At 30.6% G+C, this 24,532-nt stretch overlaps 2 protein-coding genes and 1 long non-coding RNA gene across 3 annotated transcripts; 1 reads left to right on the top strand and 2 right to left on the bottom strand.

Annotated features, from left to right (window-relative positions):
* On the top strand, window positions 1–2,239 carry LOC135955980 (uncharacterized). The gene is made up of 2 exons (XR_010576322.1): window positions 1–273; window positions 1,887–2,239. It is a non-coding gene; the product is annotated as an uncharacterized LOC135955980 (long non-coding RNA).
* Pex1 (peroxin 1) lies at window positions 2,204–23,254 on the bottom strand. Its single transcript, XM_065506431.1, has 12 exons — window positions 22,907–23,254; window positions 22,634–22,754; window positions 19,177–19,280; window positions 18,988–19,102; window positions 17,902–18,924; window positions 17,692–17,807; window positions 15,802–16,258; window positions 15,534–15,733; window positions 14,250–14,449; window positions 13,755–14,178; window positions 2,513–2,616; window positions 2,204–2,434 (listed from the first exon to the last, which is right to left on the bottom strand). The coding sequence occupies exons 1-12, from the start codon at window positions 22,997–22,999 to the stop codon at window positions 2,365–2,367; spliced, it is 3,027 nt and encodes a 1,008-aa protein (XP_065362503.1). The 5' UTR covers window positions 23,000–23,254; the 3' UTR covers window positions 2,204–2,364.
* btl (breathless) lies at window positions 3,178–7,323 on the bottom strand. Its single transcript, XM_065503836.1, has 2 exons — window positions 4,600–7,323; window positions 3,178–3,763 (listed from the first exon to the last, which is right to left on the bottom strand). The coding sequence occupies exons 1-2, from the start codon at window positions 7,321–7,323 to the stop codon at window positions 3,191–3,193; spliced, it is 3,297 nt and encodes a 1,098-aa protein (XP_065359908.1). The 3' UTR covers window positions 3,178–3,190.
* Window positions 23,255–24,532: the final 1,278 nt, after the last annotated feature.

Here is a 24,532-nt window from a genome sequence, read left to right as displayed (position 1 = left end):
TGCAATTTCATGTTTTAAAACCTAGATGAATCTGTGTTTAAAAATAATTGAACAATATTATTGAAAACACCAGCAGAGTATCGTGAATGCAGTGAATTTGCTAAAGTTCATCTTGAGTACTTAAGTGTCAACTGATTTCGTGTGGAAAAATATTTATTAAATGTCTACGAACTCTTTTGAAAACGTTTCTATTACTCGGTTGCTAAGTTTGGCAAAAGAAGGATTTACTACAGCAAAAAGTCTCAAGACTTTTGGAGGCTACAAGAACGCCTGGTAAATTGTTATTTAAATAACTTTAATGTTTAGTTTTCAGCTTAGCTGTTTATGGCAGACGCTCCAAACTCTTGGGACTCTTATATGGAATTCAAAAACTTACAGCCTAATCATAAAAGACAGCCTAACCATAAAAGTTAAAAAAATCTTCCTAAACTTTTTGTTGCGCTTCAGAACGGAAGAGAAAAATTGCCCAGGTCAGCAAAACAAGTTTGAAGACCAAGAATTGGAAGCATTACTACATGAAGATTGTTGTAAAACTCAACAAGAGCTGGCAAAATCTTTGGGTGCTACTCAAGCAGCCATTTTAAAAGGTTTGGAAGCAGCAGGATTCATCCAAAAGCAGTTAAATTGAATTGATGCTTGAAAAGCATCCGAATCATTAGTTGGGATGAAAAATGGATCTATTACGATAACCCGAAGCGTAAGAGATCGTATGTGAAGCCCGGCCAACAAGCCGAATCGACAACAAAGCCAAATATCCATGGCGCTAAGGTAATCATCTGTATTTGGTGTAAGCAAAAGGATCCTATCTATTATGAGCTGCTGAAATCTGGCCAGACCTGTACCGAACGCAACAACATTTGTCCCTAGTCCCCATACAAGGCCCCTTTCAGAAAATTACTTGCACCATCATAATTGTCTAATAATATCTTGATGGAATTGGATTCATGTGCCCAAGTTTCTAGTTCAGTTCTAGTTCAGTTCTAGTTCAGTTCTAGTTCAGTTCTAGTTCAGTTCTAGTTCAGTTCTAGTTCAGTTCTAGTTCAGTTCTAGTTCAGTTCTAGTTCAGTTCTAGTTCAGTTCTAGTTCAGTTCTAGTTCTAGTTCAGTTCTAGTTCAGTTCTAGTTCAGTTCTAGTTCAGTTCTAGTTCAGTTCTAGTTCAGTTCTAGTTCAGTTCTAGTTCAGTTCTAGTTCAGTTCTAGTTCAGTTCTAGTTCAGTTCTAGTTCAGTTCTAGTTCAGTTCTAGTTCAGTTCTAGTTCAGTTCTAGTTCAGTTCTAGTTCAGTTCTAGTTCAGTTCTAGTTCAGTTCTAGTTCAGTTCTAGTTCAGTTCTAGTTCAGTTCTAGTTCAGTTCTAGTTCAGTTCTAGTTCAGTTCTAGTTCAGTTCTAGTTCAGTTCTAGTTCAGTTCTAGTTCAGTTCTAGTTCAGTTCTAGTTCAGTTCAGTTCTATGTAGTTCTAGTTCAGTTCTAGTTCATGATTACCAGAACGATTGGCGATGGTGAGGAGGCTTGGCCTGCCCTATAATGACTTCTGTAGAAGCAATCAGAATGAGGTGGAGGATGATACAATTTTTATATCTTCTTTGTAACTGACCGGCATTAGGTTTCTAGGACATCAATCCTTCAATAGTCTTTATGAACTCTCGGCATTAAATTGGAATGCATCAATGACTTTATAAGGAATAGCAATTGACTACTCACTCCAAACACGGGAATCCTCTCAGGGTGACCTAGTATCCGTCAAATGACTAGAGTCTACTAATCTCCATCTTACTCCTCATCTGCACCTCTTTCTCTATATTTCTACTAAATACCCAACACATCTATTCTATCTGACTTTCCTCTTCTCTTTTCATCTCTATCTGTTCCTCTCTATTTCTCTATTTTCAGTTAACACAAAGGGACCTATTGGATGGACCCAAATGAGGTGTTCTTACTTGCTTCGATTAGACGGCTGCCTGTTAACCTAACCTTTATTAAAAAATCCTAATCGAGAATCTCTAAAACATCAAAAAATCAATTTATACCACTAACAAATGAAATTCAATTCAATGTTATGAAAAACGACAACAAACAATTAACATAACCATATTTTAAGGGCCAATATTTTTCGAATTACTTTCAAATATGTTTGATTTGAAAAGGGTTTATATAATATAAGAAACCAAATCTAGAAAAGAAAATATTTAAAAAAACACACCAATAAATTTATCAAAACAATGCAAAAAAAGGAAACAAAACAACCCATTTTTTATTAAATTTTTAAAGAACACAAAAAAAATATTGAAGATAAACCATCATAATAAAATACCAAAAAAGAAACAAATTGAAATGAAATTAATTTCTTTTCTTTTTCAACTGTAAACCACTACGCCAAAGTGGCGCGTTTAGAGACAAACTCCCGGGAAGCCTTTTCCTTATTGGTGAAACGGGCATAACTAAAAGAACAGTCAGTTTAAAAAAAAAAAAGATTATATATTGACAGGGAATACATTTAGGGAAGAAAATGTACTTACGTCTTTTGATATTTGGCCACATCCGAGGGACTGAGAGAAGGTCGGGTGGTGTTAAAGGCCTCAATTAAATGTTTCTGCTTGATAGAAAGTTTTTCGGGCAGTTTCTAAAATAATAAACACAACAATATTGAATAGAAGCAACGCAAATGGTGGATGACTTAATGGGGGGAAGATGAGGATATTAGAGCTTTTAATGAAGAGTTTTTGTGGACAGAAATAAGGTACGAGTATAGAAATTGTTTTGGAATCGTTTTAGTTGTTTTGAAGTATATTTAGTTTTATAAATAAATGTTTAATAAAGTAAAGAGTATTTTATTTTATTTTACAATATAAATGTAAATAATGTAGATAATTATAATGAAAATATAATACAATAATACACACAGAGTATTATCCCTTTTAAAAATAAAATAAAAAAAATTATGAGTCGTTTTTTGTTAAATATTTTGTTCTTAATTATGATTAAATTTACACACAAATACTTTTAAAATCGATAACCTAATTGTGCTAGTCTCTTGGTTGTTGATTTGTTTATTTGTTTTCTTTAATAATAATTATAATTAAAATAATATGCTTTTGTTTTGGAATGTTGTTGTTCTTACTTAAATCATAACACTTAATTATAAATTAAGTTTATTTTAATTTAATTTAATCTCTTGTTTGGGTTTTCCTTAAAAACTAATTAAATTTATAGGTATACTGATATCTAAGGGAATTCTCCCGAAATGTTTCCGCATCAGAATCTTCATCACTGGAGGAGGGCGGTGTCTCTAACATGGGCATGGACAAATCTAAATACTCTTCATTGCTGGTGGTACTGGTCAGCTGTAAAATTTTATCCAGATTTTCCACAATTTCGGTGAATGTTGGACGGGCTGTGGAATCAAAATGCCAACACTGACGCATTAACATATAGATATTTAAAGAGCAGCGTGCTGGCTTTTCCATGCGTTGTCCCGTTATCAAATAACTGTAGAGCTCCTCGGCCGACATTATATTGGGGTAGGGTTGTTCGCCATAGGTCATTATTTCCCATAACAAGACACCGTAGGACCAAACATCTGATTGGGAATCGTAGAATTTTTCCTGCAACGATTCGGGTGCCATCCATTTGATGGGCAAACGACCGTTGGTATTCTTGCGATAGTAGTCGGTGTCTTGTATATCACGGGCCAGGCCAAAATCTGCTATCTTCATAATGTAGTCATCACTAACGAGCACATTACGAGCAGCTAAATCACGGTGAATGCACTGTAATATGGAAGAATTTGGTTATTGAAAGTTAAAATAAAGAAATATTTGGAGACAGACTTGATTTTGGGATATAAAGAAAGCGTTCTAATAAAATTAGAAGAAATTCTAGAACTAGAATTGAACGAGAACCTGAACTAGAACCTGAACTAGAACCTGAACTAGAACCTGAACTAGAACTTGAACTAGAACCTGAACTAGAACCTGAACTAGAACCTAAACTAGAACCTGAACTAGAACTTGAACTAGAACCTGAACTAGAACCTGAACTAGAACCTGAACTAGAACCTGAACTAGAACCTGAACTAGAACCTGAACTAGAACCTGAACTAGAACCTGAACTAGAACCTGAACTAGAACCTGAACTAGAACCTGAACTAGAACCTGAACTAGAACCTGAACTAGAACCTGAACTAGAACTAGAACTGAAGTAGAACTGAAGTAGAACTGAACTAGAACTGAACTAGAACTGAACTAGAACTGAACTAGAACTGAACTAGAACTGAACTAGAACTGAACTAGAACTGAACTAGAACTGAACTAGAACTGAACTAGAACTGAACTAGAACTGAACTAGAACTGAACTAGAACTGAACTAGAACTGAACTAGAACTGAACTAGAACTGAACTAGAACTGAACTAGAACTGAACTAGAACTGAACTAGAACTGAACTAGAACTGAACTAGAACTGAACTAGAACTGAACTAGAACTGAACTAGAACTGAACTACAACTGAACTAGAACTGAACTAGAACTGAACTTCCTGCTTATAAATATCCCAAAATTCAAGCCCGTCTCTCTTTCAAATAAACACAAATCACTCTCCCTTACTTACCCGTCTTGAGGCCAAATATTCCATACCCCGGGCGATTTGAAAGGCAAACGATATTAAATGTTTCTCCGTCAAATGCGTCTTGTCATCCAAATATTCACTATTTCTCTTCAGACTGCAGCTGCCCCAATTCGATAAAGGACGATTCTTTTTCAGGAAATCTTTTAAATTTCCATGCGGTGCAAATTCCACTATAACCCACAAGGGACCATTTTGACTGCAGCAGCCCAGCAGATTAATAATATTGATGTGTTTGCCAATCATTTTCATTACCTCCATTTCGCGCACCAAACTGGCCATGTCGGCATCCGTATGTTCTTCCTTGACCATTTTGACGGCCACTATGGTGCCAGCCGAGCCGTTGGCGGAAACACGTGGTAAATTACTGCCCTGGGCCATGACCACACGACCAAAGGCGCCCTCACCCAAGGTGGAACCCAAAGATAATTGACTGCGTGCTATTTCCCAATTGGAATCCAAAGGAAATTCGTATTCATTAAAGCCTTGATTAGCATCAGAGTTGGAATTGGTGGTAAAGGTGGTGCGTTGTTTTTCTATTTTAATAACGGGCATTTGTAGATCACAAGAACCTGACTCGGAGGGGGGAGGTTTGTAAATAATAACTTTTTTGGTCCATTGATGCACGGTTTCTATGCGCTGCTTCAGCAGTTTTTCATGTTTCAAATTGCGCATGACATAGATAACGAATATGGTGCCCAAAAGGAATAGCAATACCACAACTATGGCTACGGCGGTTATGGTTATCGGATGACCACGCTGCAGACCATCCCTTTGAGGCAATTTATCCACCACTTTAAGATAGGCACTAGCCACCGTTTGCCCCAAGGAGCTGGCGGCCACACAAGTATACCAACCCTCATCATCATGGGATACTTTGGTGAAATTTAAAATGTTGGGCTTGTCTTGATCTCGCTCCAAAATCACCACATCTTTGCTAAGCATACTCTGGTCATTGGAAAAGTTGGGTACTACTTTCTCCAGCTTGTCTATGGATTCATTTCTTTTGCTGTATTTAAGCCACACAATGTAGGGTTCCAGATCGGATACCACCCTACACTCCAAGTACGTGGAGCTATTGGTCAATACAGTTTGATTTTGAGGAAATTTATCACTTATTATGGGGCGAGAACGCAAACGATCCGAAACTATGACTTTGGTAGAGTGTTCTATGCAGCCCAGAGCATTGCATACGGTGCACTTGTATATCCCAGAATCTTTGGTTATGGCATCGTCCATTTGTATGGACCATTTCTTGTAGGTTACCTTGCCTATGTGTCGCTCTATTTCGGTGTTATTGCGCGTCCAGGTGATATTGGGTGTGGGATGGCCATTGGCGGCACACACCAGTTGTATGGAACTGCCAGCCGGCTTGTGCATGTTTCTCTCTAGCTTATTGAGATTTTTAAACTGAGGCGCCTTTTCCTCTTCTATGTCACTGTTTTTGCTATCCGTATCATGATCCGAAGACTCATCATTATCGTTTTGTTCTAGATTAAAGGTATTAAACTCAACTGAGGTTACGGTAACTGCCACATTCTTTAACTCCTCTTCTGGTTCTAGAGTGTCATTGAGAAAGGTGTCCGCTGTCATAATGCTGAGATAATAGCTGGCCACTGCTTCACCTAAACTATTGGCCGCTATACAGGAATACCAGCCTTGATCTTCCTCTTGCACACTACCCAGCCTTAAAATATAAGGCTCATCTGGTCGGGTTAAAAGTTTAAGAGCATGGGGATTATAACTGGAGTCAAAGGCATGATCCTCGGTTAAATTTAATAGATCTGTATGATGATACCAAACAATATGAGGCTCCAAGGCCGATATAACATCACACTCAAACTTGACATTCTCATCAGCCATTATGGTTTGATTAATTACTGATCCTTCCCTGATAATGGGTGGAGAACTTTCACGTTCCAAGACATTTAATATAGAGGCGCGATAAATACAGCCATATAGATTGCATATTGTGCAGGCATATTCTCCTGAATCCTGACTCTGCAGATCTTGCACTGAAATGGCCCATTTTTTTATTTTATATTTCGAGGAGTATAGATCCAAAGAGCGATTATTAAAAGTCCAGGAGATATTGGCTGCAATGTGGGAGTAGGCATTGCAATTGAAAATAGCAGTGCCGCCCGAATACTTTTGGGTGGTGTTGTAAAGCTGTTGGGATTTAAATTTTGGAGGAGTGTTAAGATGTTCCTCCAAATTATCCACTTCGGCACTGGAAAACACAACTTCAGCTTCTTTTCTTTGCGGCAATTGTGTAGGTTTTTTGTTAAAATCTTCTTTAAGTTTCAGCGGTTTGATTTCGGTTATTTGACAGGGTTCATCTTTTGTAAAATTGCTGCATACATTAAGGCTGACATTGGCCCATTTAATAAGGTCTCCAGATTTACTGGCTAGTTGTGAGAGACAGCTGTAGGTACCCGATTTCTCAAGAGAAATAGCTTTGATTTTAAACGTGCGATTGGTATTCAAATATTGCTCATTGTGATACCAAATGGGCTGGTTAAAGGGGCATATTATATCCACATTTTGTAACTCGCTGACATGGTAGGATTGCAATGTATCTGCTTTTAAAATAATTTGTTGGGGTTCCTCTATTAAGGAGAGACTTTTACTTTGGGTATTTTGCATTAAAGAAAGTATAAGCAGAATTTGCATAACATTCAGTTTTCGTCTAGTCCTTTTTATATCCATTCTATTAGCTTTCGTTAATGCTTTGATTCTTGGTTTTTAGTGTTTTCTTTTCTTTTTTAATTTAAATAGAAAATTTTTGTTTTTTTTCTTCTCTCAATTCTCTTAAGTTTTCTCGTCAACAACAACAAAATAGACGTTAAATTTAATTCATGGTTAAAATGACGACATTTTTCATACAACTATGGTTTTCAAAATTGTTAATTCTCCTCTATTAGATTTGAATTCAGTTTTGTTGGTTTGTTAGCTGCTCAATCGATTATTTATGTAGAAAATTGTATGTGCATTGCCTTCATAATGAGCTTTGTTGTATTTGTATTTGTATTTTTATTTTTTCTAAACGGCCGCTACCAAATGCGGTAAACAGTGTTTCGTTTCGTTGCGATCAGTATCAGTGTTGTGTTCAATAGACAAAATTTATATATTGAGTACAGCTTGAAAATAAGCTCAATATTCAATTAAGCTCAATTCTCCAAAGCGTTACAGACCTCATTTAAATTTCATTGTAAATATTCCACGTTTTTTAAATTCATAATTTTTTTTTTAAATAAAAATTTTTATTTTATTTTAATTTCTTTTCTTTTTTTGTTTTTGGTTTTTGTAAAATCCTTTTTGATTTCGTTAATTATTTCTTTTAACAAATATATTTTGTTTTTTTGTATATTTTTGATTTAATTTTTTTTTATTATTTAAAAAGATTTTGGTCAAATATCACGTTCTTTACTTTTATGGCCCGTTAATGCCACACTTAATATTTTATCGAGCGTTTCAATGTTGTATGTAAGTTTGGTTTGGAGTTTTAAGCCACCAACACTCTCAAATCGCCAAATAAAGACTTGCTGTTTTACTCTTGCGTTTCAAAACTTATTTTTTTTTTGCATTTACTTCCGTTTTACTTCCCATTTACACAAACACTTAGGCACTTAAAAACCACAATAATTAAAAAACTAATAACTTTTTACGATCAATACCGTCTTAACCAAGAGCTCAAACACAACTAAAGTCTTAAACATGTTCAAAACTTTTAGGCTCCCCGGTTTGAATACAGTAACAAAAAACGAAATGAACAAAGGCACAACAAATGTCAAAACCATACTGACACCCGCACTCTCACAAACACACACACTCTCACTCTCATATCCATACAAAAAAAAATTACCTCAAGAAAAAAAGCACTTGTCATTTTGTACGCAACGTCACGAACGGATCGTCACCAACAAAATAAACACACACACTCTTACATACTCTCCTACTTACTTTAAGTAAATATCAATTCTCTATCAAAGCCTTAACAAGCACTCTCAGCCAATAAGAATATCCAGTAAGTAGATAAATAAATATTAAATGTGTGTTGGTGTGTTGTGCCAGGAATATATTAATCCTTGTTACTCCTTGTTCTTCAACGTTTTATCTATGCTTAAGACTTATCTTCAACTACCTGGGTTTTTTTCTTCAAAATAAAGATATGAATATCATTTTTGGAGTTTTGCATGTGCGCTTCCCATAGAAATGTTCCCGCATCTCTTGAGAATTATGAATAGAAATACAGTGAAGGTCTAGGCAATTGTTACAGTCTGAGTAAATTAAATATAAAATGTAAAAAATGTCCTTAACTGTAGGAATGCGCAAAGATCACATGGATATTTATCTCAAGGAACTAAAGATCTCGTGTAGCAATTGACTTAAAATTGTCATAGGTCAAACATTTCATTTAATATGACAGACACTAAGTTGAAAATCTTTGTCAGAATAGTACATGGATCGTTCCGGAACGAAGATATCATTATAGTGAAAATTACGTCATGTAATATCGTATTTCAAAGTCTCCCGGCTTCAATAATTATGAAACCCAATTTCCCTGCTTTTAGATGAGTAGCTCCCAATGATTTTGCAAGCTCTTGTTGAATTCTACAACAATCTCCATGGAGTAATGCCTCAAATTCTTACACTGACGGAACGAAGATATCAAGATCTTGTTGAAAAATCGTATTGCTTTTGGTCTCGGTAATAATTTCTCTCGATTTAAATCGAGCCTTCTCAGAGATCGCACTATACGAGTTGTTGTAGATGGAATCTCATCAAACGAGTTCAAGATCAATTCAGGGTTACCGCAAGGTTCCGTTCTTTCTCCTACTCTATTTCTTCTACATCAAACTTCCAAACCTATCTATTCTTTTGCAGATGACAGCAACATTTGCCATTCTTATTCATTCAGTTATAGACCAAGCCTATCGGAGATTGGGACAATGAGGCAAAACATGAATGATTCCCTCAATCGGAACCGTATGACAATCTCTGAATGGAGTCGTGCGAATAGGGTCGCTTTCAACGCTCGCAAGACTCAGTGTTGCATGTTGACACATAAACGAACGACAGACTATGTTGCTTCATCTGTATTTATGGATGATGTAAATATTGTGGAATCAGACGCTCTTGATGTTCTCGGCATGAAAATACAATGTGAGTCTAAACACATTTTTCAAGTGTCGAAAGAAGCATTCAAGTGTCTCGGATTTCTGAAACGGTTTTCTCCTCACTAATTACACCACCTATATCCGACCGAAAATGGAATACAACTGCCATGTATGGGCCGGTGCTTCAAAGTCTATTTTGGAGCTTCTCGACCGCGTACAGGAGAGGGCGAAGGTGATTATTGGTGACAGCAGGGTATCCAACGCTATTGATTCACTGGAGCACGGACGCAATGTGGGCTGTGTTTCACTGTTCTATCGTTACTATAATGGAATGTGTTGTGATGAAATTAGGGAACTTGTTCCTGATACCCGCAGATTTGTACGTAATACACGTTTTTCATCAAGAACACATCCCTTTGTGGTCGATTGGACAGTGGTCCGCACAACACATTACAGGGAAAATTCGTGTGGAACAAACTTCCCGCTGAAGTCTTTACTATTATTTTCAATGTCGGAAAGTTCAAATCGAATGTCAACAAACACTACTCCCTCTTTCCTCCCTCCCATAACCTATTTTCCTAGTTTCAACACAATGCTTTGCATGAGCAGGGGTCATCCCCTGACTGCTGGTCCAAGAAGAAAAAAAATTTGACACTGCGTTGAAAATCTTTGGCAGAATAGTACACGGATCGTTCCGGAACGAAAATATCATTATAGTGGGAATAAACACATTAGTTTAAACAAATAGGACACTTTGAAGGAGATCATTGAACAACTAAGTATCTTTCCAATAATTGTCGCCATTTCCTCTACCACAGAGTTGACAATATATGGCCGGGTGGTACTCGGATCGTTCGGAAGCTTTTAACTTTCCCTGGTAATCCAATAATGATCCCCTTCCTGTTCTTAAACTGATCTTTGTCGCCGTTTAATCTTCATTACAATGTTTGGTTAGAATTTGGTTAAAATTCTATATATAACTAATATAACTGAACATGAAACTGAATATAATAAAATTTACCATTAATATTATAAGTTCGAAAAGCAATTCGAAATTTTCGTAATTCAAAATCGAGATTTTTTCAAAATTTAATTTAATTTTGCGAAAATCGGAAACATTTTAATATATTCAATAAATAAAATATTTTTTTTAAAACTTAATATTTTTGAAAATTTTAAATTTTTTCTCAGACAATTTGAAAAAATATATCATAATTTCATATTTTGAAATCATTTAAATTTCAAATAAAATTCTTTCAAAAATTAAATTTTTTTTTAAAAAAAATTAAATATTTTTTTTAAAAAATATTTTTTTTTAGAAAATTTAAATTTTTATTAAAATTCTAAAATCGAATAAATCTTTAAATATATAACATGAGACTGAATACAATAAAATTTACCAGATATTAATTTTATAAGTTCGAAATTTTCGTAATTCAAAATCGAGATTTTTTCAAAATTTATTATAATTTTTAGACAATTTGAAAAATTTTAATATTTTCAATAAATAAGAAACAAAATATTTGTTTTTCCAAATTTTTTTTAAAAACTTGAAATTTTTGAAAATTTACATTTGTTCTGACAATTTAAAAAAAATATCATAATTTAAAACGAAATTTCATATTTGAAATCCTTTAAATTTCAAACAAAATTTTTTAAAAAATTCTAAAATTGAATAAATGGTCTAAATTTTAATAATTGAAAATCAAAATTTCATATTTGAAATTTTAAATTTAAATTTTCTGCTACTTTTTGATAATAAACAATAAAAATATAATTGAAAATTTACCACATATTAAAATTATAAGTTCGAAAATAAATTCGAAATTTTCGTAATTCAAAATCGAGATTTTTTTTCAAAATTTAATATAATTTTGCGACAATTTGAAAAATTTTAATATTTTCAGTAAATAAGAAACAAAATACATATTTGTTTTTCCAAATTTTTTTTTAAAAACTTGAAATTTTTGAAAATTTAAAATTTTTTCTCAGACAATTAAAAAAAATAAATCATAATTTAAAACGAAATTTCATTTTTGAAATTATTTAAATTTCAAACTAATTTTTTTCAAAAATTCTAAAATCGAATAAATCTCTAAATTTTAATAAATGAAAATTTCATATTTGAAATTTTAAATTTTTTCTGCTACTTTTTGATAATAAACAATAAAAATATAACTGAAAATTTACCACATATTAAAATTATATGTTCGTAAAGAAATTCGAAATTTTTGTAATTCAAAATCGAGTTTTAATAAATTTTTTTGAAAATTTTAAATTTTTTCTCGGACAATTTAAAAAAAAATGTCATAATTTAAAATCGAAATTTCATATTTGAAATCATTTAAATTTCAAAGAAAATTTTTTTTTTAAAAAAAAATAAATTTTTTTTAAAAAAAAATAAATTTTTTTTAAAAAAAAAATTTAAATATTTTTATGAAAATTATTTTTTTTTTTCAAAAATAAAAAAATAGTAAACACCACAGTTTTGAATTTGATCTGAAAACTGGCTCAACGTAAACGAAATTATGGAAATTTTTGGGTTTTGATTTTAAAACAAAACTAAAAGATCGTAAGGAAAAGATATTGTTTATTTCTATTTATTTTACTAAACTGATTTTGTTTCAAAAAGGTTTTAAAATTCATTACACCTAAAAAACAAGTAAAATTATAGCTAAAAGGAATTCAGTATTTTCTATTAATTCCCTCACAAACTGTATTTTTGCTCGTCTACTTCAACTATTGTTGGGTTAAGTGAAGGAAAGAAAACAAATACATTTAGAATATAATGAAATCTGAGAAGAATATAATTTTTTTTTGTTATCTATCTATGTATTGCTTTAGTACATTTTATGAATTTTTTATTAATTCATAAAAAAATGGAAAAAAAAACAAAGACAAAGACAATACTTTGGTAAACATTAAATACAATAGTAACTAATACACAATATACTTGTATCTGCTTGTTGTTATTATTTACTTTTCACAGATTTGTTTTCATAATTTATGCACATTTTGTTGGTTACTATTTATTGTTGTAGCTGTATTTAATGTTTGCAGAAAACAAACACTTAGGCTTAGAGACACTCTCACCTTAGTAGCTACACTCAATAAAATTCTATTGCACCAGGTATCAAGCCAGAACTAGTGTTCTTTTCTGCGATCTTTTATGGTTTTACTTTAAGTTCTTTTGTATTGTACAATATATTTTTCTGTTTTTGGTTTTGTGTGTTTTGTTTTTGTAGTTTTCTGCTTTTAGTTATTTTAGTTTTGTTGGTGTTATGGTGTATGAGCGTTTATTGAATATCAATCAGAAATATCCGTTACGTGACTTATTTCTTCCTTTGCCTATAAGTACAACCAAGCAACAAACCAACCCACCTAAGCCAAACACAAAACACCACACCAATCACACCAAACCAGCCAAGTTCAAATTTGAGTTTTTCCAGTTCTAATCTGAATTAGACTCAATTTTTTGTTATCTTACAACACTCGTACGGGTTTATCTTTTCCTTTATTTTTTTTTACCCGCATTGTTAATTTTTCTTTGTAAATGCAAAAGAAAAATATGAACAAACAGTTTAGTAGTGTTAAAGGGATTTGGTTAAAAGGAATCGTGTATTGTAATCTTTTTTATTTTTTTGTTGTTGTATCCCAAATAAATTGTTATCATCTTTTACACAACAAAAACAAATTGTTTTGATTTTGCTCCTGTAAAAATTGTGTCTAAATTATTTTGAAATTATTCTTGGCACGTACAAATTCGAATAATTTTATGATAGTTTACATAGTTTCATCTTTTTTTTGTTTGTTGTTTTGGTGTTGTCTTCTTTGCTTTACAATAAACAAAAAACTGAATTTACTTTGTTGGACACTGACAATTTTGTTAAAGATTTTAGTATGCCTTTTATAACTTCCACATAATAAAATAATTTTCTTGTAAAACTATGAAATTGTGATTGATATCGTAGATGTTTGTATGTACATATGTATGTAAATTGAAATAGTAATTGTACTTACCTCATGACCATATTCCGCTATAGCTTCCTTTACCGCCAACATATTGGCCGATGTCAAAATACTTTGTATATCTGCTCCTGTATAGTTTTGGGTCTTTTCGGCAAAATATTCAAAGTCTACCGTTTCATCTAAAATCAAGGTTGCTGACAAAGTTTCAAATATTGCCAAACGTGCTGCAGAATCTGGCAAAGCACACTCTACCAAACGATCTATGCGACCCGATCGCAGCAAGGCGGGATCTAATAACTCCGGCCTAGAGGTGGCAGCTATTACCGTAACACCCTGCAGTCCCTCTACACCATCTAGCTCGGTTAGTAACTGATTGACTACACGATCGGTAACACCAGTAGAGTCATGGCCACGTTTTGGCGCCAAACTGTCAAACTCATCAAAGAATAAAACACAGGGTTTGGCACTGCGAGCCCTTTTTGTACATAAAATCATTTACATTAAAAAGAATTCCTTTCTTTCATAATGTTTATAAAGCAAACTTACCGATTAAATAAATTGCGCACATTTTCTTCACTCTGGCCTATGTATTTAGCCAAGAGTTCAGGTCCCTTAACAGAAATTGTTCTTAGATTCCAAGAATTAGCAAGTTTAGAAACCAAAAATGTTTTTCCAGTACCTGGAGGGCCATACAGTAAAACGCCCGCTTGATTGCGCAAGGGAGAGGCATTGAAAATAATGGGGTACTGAAAATACAAAAGATAAGGGAATTTCTTTAGAAAATTTGCTCAACATTTGTTTAAAATTTGAGTAAAATTTCTCTAAAAAATTTGCTCAAAATTTGAGTAAAAATTCTCTAAGAAATTTGCTCAAAATTTTAGTAAAATTTCTCTAGAAAATTTGCTCAAAATTTAAGTACAATTTCTCTAGAAAAAAATGTGAGTAAAATTTCTATAGAAAATTTGCTCAAAATTTTAATAAAATTTCTGTGGAAAATTTGCTCAAAATTTGAGTAAAACTTCTCTAAAAAATTTGAGTAAAATTTCTCAAAATTTGAATAGAATTTCTATAGAAAATTTTTCCAAAATTTGAGTAAAATTTGTCCAAAATTTGAGTAAAATTTGACCAAAATTTGAGTAAAATTTGAATAAAATTTGAGTAAAATTTGTCCAAAATTTGAATAAAATTTGAGTAAAATTTGCTCAAAATTTGTAAAAAATTTGAGTAAAATTTGCTCAAAATTTAAGTAAAATTTCTCACAATCTGAGCTAAATTTCCATAGAAAATTTCTTTAGAAATTTTGCTTAGATTGTAAACATATTGAGCTAGTTTAAAATTTCTCTAGAAAATTCGTTCAAAATTTGAGTAAAATTTGCTCAAAAGTTGAGTAAAATTTTCTCTAGAAAATTAGCTCAAAATTTGTGTACAATTTCTATAGAAAATTGGCTCAAAATTTGAGTAAAATTTGTCCAAAATTTTAATAAAATTTGAGTAAAATTTGTGCAAAATTTGCTCAAAATTTGTCCAAAATTTGAGTTAAATTTCAAAATTTTCTCTAGAAAATTAGCTCAAAATTTGTGTACAATTTCTATAGAAAATTGGGTCAAAATTTGAGTAAAATTTGTCCAAAATTTTAATAAAATTTGAGTAAAATTTGTGCAAAATTTGCTCAAAATTTGTCCAAAATTTGAGTTAAATTTGCTCAAAATTTGAGTTAAATTTCTCACAAACTGAGCAAAATTTCCAAAGAAAATTTCCTCCAAATCTTTTTGCTTAGATTGTTAACAAATTGAGCTAGTTTTCTTCTGAAATGTTTTTCTGTACACTTACCCTAGAAGGCCACATTAAAACTTCTTCCAGCACTATTACTACCGGCTCTAAGCCGGGTATATCCTCCACCATTAAATTATCCTCACCATTCGACGAGTTATTATTAGACTGATGACTCTCAATGCCTTGTAAACAATAAGAATTGGTGTTCTCCAAAGAGTTCTTTAAATGTTCATTTGTCAAAACCGGTTGATTTTTACCTTTTTCAAAAGAAAAAACAACACAAACAATGAAATACAATTTAAAACTTTTAAATTCTTTAACCTACTTATACGATAGGCATAAAATATGGCTCTCTCCACAAATTGCACCAAATCACCCTTGTTATAGCCCTCCGTCAGCAGACCATATCTTTCAAAATCCAATTTTTCTGCCTCAATATGACTGCATAGATCTTTTAAAACCAATTCTCTATCCACACGCTCTAAATTGGGTAATTTAGTGATGGTTTGAAATAAATGACGGCCCCTTGGAGAATATATACGTTTGTTGAGAGATTGCACCTCATTGACGGTGGCTATGACGGCTATAGGATGATTGCTAGTATACTGGACAATAAGTTGATGTACTATGTCGGCAATGCGATTGAAATATTCACCATCCTGAGTGGCTTGATCGGCAGTGGCATGAGCCAAGACATCGAGATTTTCTAAGACCACTATGGAGGGGGCGTTTTGAAGGCAGGTGGTGAAAACATTGCGTAAATCTTTTTGTATGGACTCGGCCTGGGGAAAAAAGAGATTTGAAAAAAATTTTAAAGAAATTATTTTTTTAAAGTACTTTTCATTTTTGAAATGTAATTATAAAAAATCTATAAAACTTTTTTCGAAATTAAAACGATTTTTTTAATATTTTGGAAAATGGAAAAATATAAAATTTGTTTCCTTAAAATTATAATAAAAATACTTATTAATAGAACATATTGAAAATTTAAAAAAAAAATCGAAAATATTTTAAATATTTATTTTCGGAATAAAAATTATTTCGAAATAAGGTTATAATTTTTATAGATCTTGTAATTGTATGCTATTTATAAAACTTTTCTTCGAATTTTAAAATAGTTCGAAAATATTTATTGGAAATTAAGTTTTAATTTTCGAATATCTGTAAAATTTTAAAACTTCTTTACATAGAATTTATTTGAAAACTAAAAAAAAAAATATTTTGAGAAAAAAATTTATGTTCGAATATAAAATATTTGAAAAATTACACATTTTAAACGATGAAAATATTTAGAAACATAATTTATATTGTTGTCTGGTGCATAAAAAACATTTCAAAATTAAATTTGAATTTGAATTTTCAAAAATCTTCGAATTTTCGAAAATTATTAAAATTTTATTTTAATTCAATGAAAATTTAAATTTTTGCATAAAAATTGCATGTTTGATATCGTATTAAATATATTTTTTATTTAAAATTATTAAAATTGTAATTTTATCAAATATGTATACAAGTTTTTTTTCGGAATTAAGCTAATTTCAAAATTAAGTTCGAATTATCCAACTTTTTTTAAAATTGTTATAACTTATTTTTTACATAAAAAGTGCAAGAAAAACAGAAATTTTTTGCACATAAATATTATGAAAATAATAAAATTTGTATTATCAAAAATAAATGTTCATATTTTTACTCCAAAAATTCACTTTTTGACTCAAAAACTTACTTTCGAATAAGAGATAATCGCAAAATTAAAAAGTTTTACAATGAAAATATGTATTTCGAAAAAAATCAATATTTTTGTAGGTTTAAACCAATTTCGAAATTAAGTTCGAATTTTCGAATATCTTGAAAATTATTTAAATTTAATAGTTGGCATAGAATATACTTTAACATAGAAAAAAAATTAAAATTGGTTCAAAATGTCATATTTTTGTAGGTTTAAACCAATTTCGAAATTAAGTTCGAATTTTCGAAAATCTTGAAAATTATTTAAATTTAATAGTTGGCATAGAATATACTTTAAAATAGAAAAAAATCAAAATTGGTTCAAAATGTCATGTTCGAATAAAAAATAATTGAAAATTTAAAAAAAAATTAATTCGAATTTTCGAAATTTACTTATATTTCTAATGTTTTTAATAATTCTTATTATTATTACTAATTGCTTATTTTTTTTTAATTGTAGCTTAAAGAAATAAAACCCAAAACAACTTACCTTACGCCCTTTACTGCGCGTACAATAGAATATATCAAAATAACAGTAGTACGGTTTTCTTATCAACTCATCCAATAAACGCTCAACTACCACACTTTTGCCCGTGCCCGAAGCACCTGTAATTACAAACAAGTTTAAAAAGCAGACATAAAAGCACGATTAACACACATTTAGTTTGTTACAATATTTAAATAAATATTAAGGCCTTACCCGTTATTAAAATATTCCCCTGACGTAACACACCGTTTTTGGCATCTAAACATAAATTGCTTTTCAATTCGCTTGACAACTTTTCAATGCTTTTGTCAAATTGTGGCAGTTTTATTAAATCTTTAACACTCAACGGTGAGGCAACATTTGCCGCTACATCTACAATGTCATCGACTTTGCGCACCAAATCGGCCGCATAGATTTTACTCTCTTTGAGGAATTGTGAGTCTATGGCACAGTACTTAAAGTGTTCGGGTAAAATGCCCACACTCACCACTAGATCTTCCTCTAAACGTACTACCTCGTTTTGATTGAGCAGCATGGCTGAGTGATTGGTTTTTTCTATGACAAAACGTTTGAAGGCATTTTCTACCACTTTGTAGTGGGTCTTTTTATTGGCAAATAGTTCTATCTTTTCCACAAAATTAACGACATTGGGTTTGGGTTTTAGAACCACCTTCTCCAATTCCTTGAGATCTAATATCTTCATTAAGTTAACATTGATCTCTATGGTGGGGTGTATGGTTTGGGCAATTTCTGCATGACTAACCAAACGTACGCGCACATAATATTCTTTTTCATCCATGGTTTTTAGGCTATAAACTGTGGTAGCATCCATATGACCGGGCCAATTGACTTTGTTGATAAATACATCAGATATTTGATAGTTATTTTGCCATTCTCCAGATATGACACGAAACTCTATAAATTTCGATAATTCTCGAGTTAAATCACGTTTCAAGCGGTCCATTTTATCGCGGCGATTTGTTTTGGCCAATGTTTGAGAACGTTGTAGATTCTTTAAATTGCTGGCTGTGGTGGAACGCATTAAACGTTTAGCATGAGGATCTTCATCTAGAATGCCCAGTTTAGCCACTGTATTGCTGCGAAATAGTTTATCGTTAATGTCCTCAGCATTGCCATTGCCATTACCATTGGTAATACTTTTGTATAGATTAGGAGCTATAACCAGTTCGGTATTGTGATCTATGCGGCCATAGCTGAGACTGGGTTTGACACGATCTTAGAAAAGGAAATATTTAAATGATAAGCAATTTATTTAGCTTTACAATGATAAAAACTAACCCACTGTCAAGGCCACTTGCATTGATTTATTTATCCATATTATCAGCATTTGATTGGAGTTGATAATACGTGTTTGATCCAAAACACTTTCCGAAATCTTCTCACTACTTAGTTCCTTTAATTAACAATTTAAAATTTCAAATTATCTTTAAAGAATTCAAAAAAAAAGTGTGATATTTATTTACTTACTATAATTTCCCAGTCTTTAGCTGATACCGGTGTTACAAATACATTTCTTAATAGAGGTGCCTCTGCCAGCAACGAACATTTGACCATGTCATTTTCATGTAAACCTAAAAATAAATAAATATTTTAACGGAAAAGATATACATATTGTAATTTTGTTTAAATCAATTTATTTATAATATGTGCAGTTTATTGTTTTATTTACTAAATAAAATGATAAATGAAACGTATGGCCAGCAATAAAACGTGTTGCACATCTAAATTGAGAAACAATTTAAAATATTATAGTAAATCTATGACGTTAATAAAATCATTCATATTTAATAAAATAATTTTATTAAAATTGTTTGTATATAAAGAGCATCAGAGATGTCGAATTTGCTTTATTATAAACAACAGTTGTATGGATATTTTAAAGGATGAAAATGTAATTGAAAAAATTTGTGAATTGTTATAAAAGTCTAAAACAATTTCAAAATTATGTTCATATTTTCTAATATCTTTTTAAACTAAAATGTTTGCACAAAAAAAATATTTTAAGTAACTTTGTCGCAATAAATCGATTTTTGAAATTTAGTTCGAATTTTCGAACATGTCTAAAATGGTTCTAATTTAATTGTTTGTACAAAATACATTTTAATTAATAAAAAAAATAAAAATTTTACTCAAAAATTTATGTTCGAATAATAAAAATTTGAAAATCTGAACTTTTCGAACATCGAATTTGGTACAAGATCAGAATTTTGGCTCAAATGTGTATGTTAGAATAACAAATATTTAGTTTTTATATCTAAAATTAATTTCGAAATTATGTTCGAATTTTTCGAACATGTCTAAAATTGTTCAAATTAAATTTTTTGCATAAAATACATTTTTATTGAATAAAAAAATTAAAATTTTTACTCAAAAATTTAAATTCGAATAATAAACATTTGAAAGTCTGAATTGTTACAAGAAACATAAAACAATTTTCAATTTCGAACATCGAATTTGGTACAGATCAGAATTTTGGCTGAATTAATTCAAATATTTATTTTTTTTTAATATATAAAACTAATGTCACAAAAAAAATAATTCTAAAATTTTAATTTTCTAAAAAAAATAATTGAAAAATATTTTAAATAACTTTTTCGCAATAAATCGATTTTTGAAATTTAGTTCGAATTTTCGAACATGTCTAAAATGGTTCTAATTTAATTGTTTGCTCAGAATACATTTTAATTTAATAAAAAAAAAAAAATTTTACTAAAAAAATTTTCTTCGAATAATAAATTTTTGAAAATCTGAACCTTTTGAACATCGAATATGGTACAATCAAATATTTAGTTTTTATATTTAAAACTTATTTCGAAATTATGTTCGAATTTTTCGAACATTGCTAAAATTGCTCTAATTAATTTTTTTGCATAAAATACATTTTTATTGAATAAAAAAAATTAAATTTTTTTTTCGAAATTATGTTCGAATTTTTCGAATTAATAAAATTATTCTAATTAAATTTTTTCCATAAAATACATTTTTATTGAATAAAAAAATTAAAATTTTTACTCAAAAATTTATATTCGAATAATAAATATTTGAAAATCTGAATTGTTACAAGAAACATTAAACAATTTTCGAACATACATATAATATCATAATATAATAATTTTGGCTGAAATATGTCAAATATTTATTTATGTATATTTAAAACTAATTTCGAATTTATGATCGAATTTTCGAACATCTGGAAAATTATTGAAATTTATTTATTTTAAGAAAAATTTAAATTTTAGTTTGAAAATTTATGTTTGAATAACAAATATTTAATTTTGAGACATTTCCTGATATAATTTATATTTGCCTTAAAATATAGAATAAAAGCTTAACTTCTCTTTAAAAATTATCGAAATCTATCATCAAAAAGTTTAACATTATTATGTTGCTAATGTTCATCTTCTATATATTATTAACCCATTCAATTTTCTAAAGGCCTTCACAAATAGTTCCCCTTCTCATAGCAATGTGTGCTCATTATATGCTCTCTTACTGTAATTAATTAATTTATTCATTCTTTTAAGCAGATTTCGTCACTGTCACAAACACTGCGTATGAATGTATAAATTTACTATGTATAAACAAGCATATACCAGAAATATATAGAAATAATACTATGTTTAAATAACAAACATGTAAAAGGAGTGACCAGTTCATGTAGATTCTTCAAAATTTAAGAATAAGTTCATTTTTGATTAAATTTGTTAAAAAAATTATAATTTTTCAAAATAGCAAAATAACCAACTAAAAATCTATGATAACCTTTTAACTCATTCAAAATTATTGCTATAGATTCGATATTGTCCAATATTACATAAAACAAAAATTTCTAAATTCTGAAAGAATCCATATTAATAGAAAAAATTATTATGGAAGCCGATTTTCGACATACGTCGGAGGTAAAAACCTTTCCGCATTTGAAGTCGAATAAATCTTTTAGGATATATTTACGATTTATCTACTAAGGGATGTAATAAGTTCTAAACAATTTCATAAACTAGGTTTAATTCAACAAATTTCAATTTAATTTCACAAAAGAACGAATTTTAGAAATAAATTATTTATAAGTAATGTTGATAACACGCTGTTGTTGTTGTTGTAGCAGCAGTGATTGCTGAGTTGACAGCCCTTGGCCGAGTGAACTCGGGTCATTCCGGTGCGTATAACCGGCTGTCGTGGGAATGATAACACGCTGTTATTAACATTGTTTATAAGTATTTAAAAGCTCCAGGTGGTTATTGTGGAAATAGAACATTCTAGTATTTCCGTTAGATTATTCATGAGAATTCTAGAAGATGGCGCTGTTTATATAAATAGCAGCAGCGATTTGTGAGTTAATTAGAATTAACATGGACTGTATTAAAAGTGTAGTTTTGTACATTATAAAGTCTAATTGTTAAAAGTGTAACTATTTAAATTGTTGTGTAAATTTAAATAAATAGTTGTTACAATTTTTAAACTACTGATAGCTTTAAAAGAATACGGCCTATTTAAAGTAAATAAACCACCGTTTTTAAAAGGTAAAAACGCAACAATATATTTTTTAAATAAAGCTGGCCGGCCACACACGAAATGAATTACTTGTGATTTTGTGCGCACACAGCCCCATTAACAAGTCGAACACGAACAAATCGCACTCACAAATCAACCGTGTGTGGGCAGCTTAAAGTAGGTTTCATAAAAAGTCTGATAATTCACAAAAATCTTTATCAATTTCATTAAATGCAACCTATATTACCCGCCAATATCAAATTACAAACCACTTTCTGTTTCCACTCCATCTGGTCACCCCAATTATGCAAGCACATGCATGCCACTGCAATAATATGAGTGCCTGTGTGTGTGTGTGTTTGCATGCAAATGTTTATGTTTTGTTTATTGTGCCAAAATATCATCATGATCTCTCTACAATATTGATACTTACCAATCTCTTTAGCAACCCTGGCATTGATTGCAATTTCAGTCTCTTTAACGGCGCCCGAATGTGGAGCCCAAGAGACATAATGGATATGAGCATTATATTGCAGGCTAAGACAACCCGTATCCTAAACACAGCAATTGAAGAAAAAAACACACACAAAAACTTAGTGAAAAGTTTTGTAAAACTATAGCAAAGATAAGCTAATCTTGTTTATCTGTTTATATACTTAATAAACAAAATTTTCAAAGGTTAAATTCCATTTCATCAAACACTTACATATGTGGACACAACTTTGTAATAATTTTCGGGCAGTAAAATGAAGTTACTTTTCACCGGACGGAAGACAATCTTAAAAGTACGTTTAAACATTGTAACGTTATTTATAAATATGTAGGAACGCTCTTTTTTTTATATATAGATCCAAAGATATTTTACACTTTTGCAAACTTTTTCTTTTGGCTTTTTTTTTTTTTTGTTTGCCTGCAAACTTGAAATCTTAAGAGATTTTCTTGTAATTATGCACTATTTATATTACATTGATATGTTGCGAGATTTTTTTATGTGTGTTTTATAAATAATTTATACACTTTTACTGTAAACTATTGGACTTTTCAATGCAAACTGTTTATATTGTTGAACTTTAGCGTATAAAATTTATCTTTAACTAAATTTTAGTCAGCTGTTCGTGACAGGGTGTTACAAGTAATATTTATTTTATTTGTTTTGGTTTTTAGTTGTTATTGTAGTAGTGTAGGTACCGTTATCTTTGAATGACACATTCAAAATGGTGGCAGTTTCTTTTGTATGCATATTTTTGTTTTGTTTTAAAGCATTTACATATAACATTTCTATTGTTTTTATTACTACATATTTATATTAGTTAACATTAATTAAAAACATTAAATATATGTTAAATATTTTGCACAAGTGCACTTTTATTTATTTTTTGTTGTTTTGCCTACAATCAGACCTTTTAAATTTTCACTGTGGTTTGTTTTTTTTAATTTGTATACTTTTTTATGTTAAATTCTTCAAAGAATTTCTATTTTTATATAAACTGCATTGTTTAACAAACAATATTGTATACTTTAAACATTATTTGAATAATTTAAATTAAATATATTAAACTTTTCCAAGAAAACGAAATAAACACAATTAAATTTTAATAGGCCTTTTAACAGGGTGTTTCATGTAATTTATATTCCTTGTTTTGTTGCTAAAGTACAGAGCTGGCACTACGCAATTGTATTGTTGAATTTGTTCCCGCGAAACTACAAATTCAATAAAAAAATGGAAAAATCTCAAGGAAATATTCGAATTTGTTCAATATTACAATTGATTTAATAGTTTTTAATAAAAAAAGTGATGAAAAAATTAATTTTCTTCATATCATTTCATTGCGATGGTAAGTGGAATTAATTCAGAATTTAGTATTGCCGGTCTAAATTAGTCCACCTGTTTTGTGCAGTCTCATATAAATTTAGCATGAGAAATATCATAAAATCGATCAATAGCATCTTCAGCCATCATCGCACCCCTTTTGGCCAATTAGTCTGCTATCCAATTACCATGATTCCATTGTGTTCAGGAACCCATATAATCGTTATACTAGAATATCTCGCTATCTCGTTTAGGGATACCTGTCATTCCTCGGTTAACCTAGATGCCGTGAAGATATCCGCATTTCCGTTAACGGCAGCCTTGTTATCAGTAAATTTACATATATCTCCAGATATTCGATAATACCTCAGGCAGTTGGATTCACGTTTTATGGCATTAATTTCCGCCAAAAGAGCAATTCAGAAGTTAAGTAGCCTGAAGTAGGATTTTGTCCCATAATTCTATATAAAGAAACCTCCACCAACCCTATTACCCCGAGCCATCAGTACCGTTATCATATCG

The sequence above is a fragment of the Calliphora vicina genome, chromosome 3 (assembly GCF_958450345.1).
Source record: "Calliphora vicina chromosome 3, idCalVici1.1, whole genome shotgun sequence".
Lineage (NCBI taxonomy): Eukaryota > Metazoa > Arthropoda > Insecta > Diptera > Calliphoridae > Calliphora > Calliphora vicina.
Note: the sequence above shows the minus strand (reverse complement) of the source record. Positions and strands in the feature narration are given on the sequence as shown.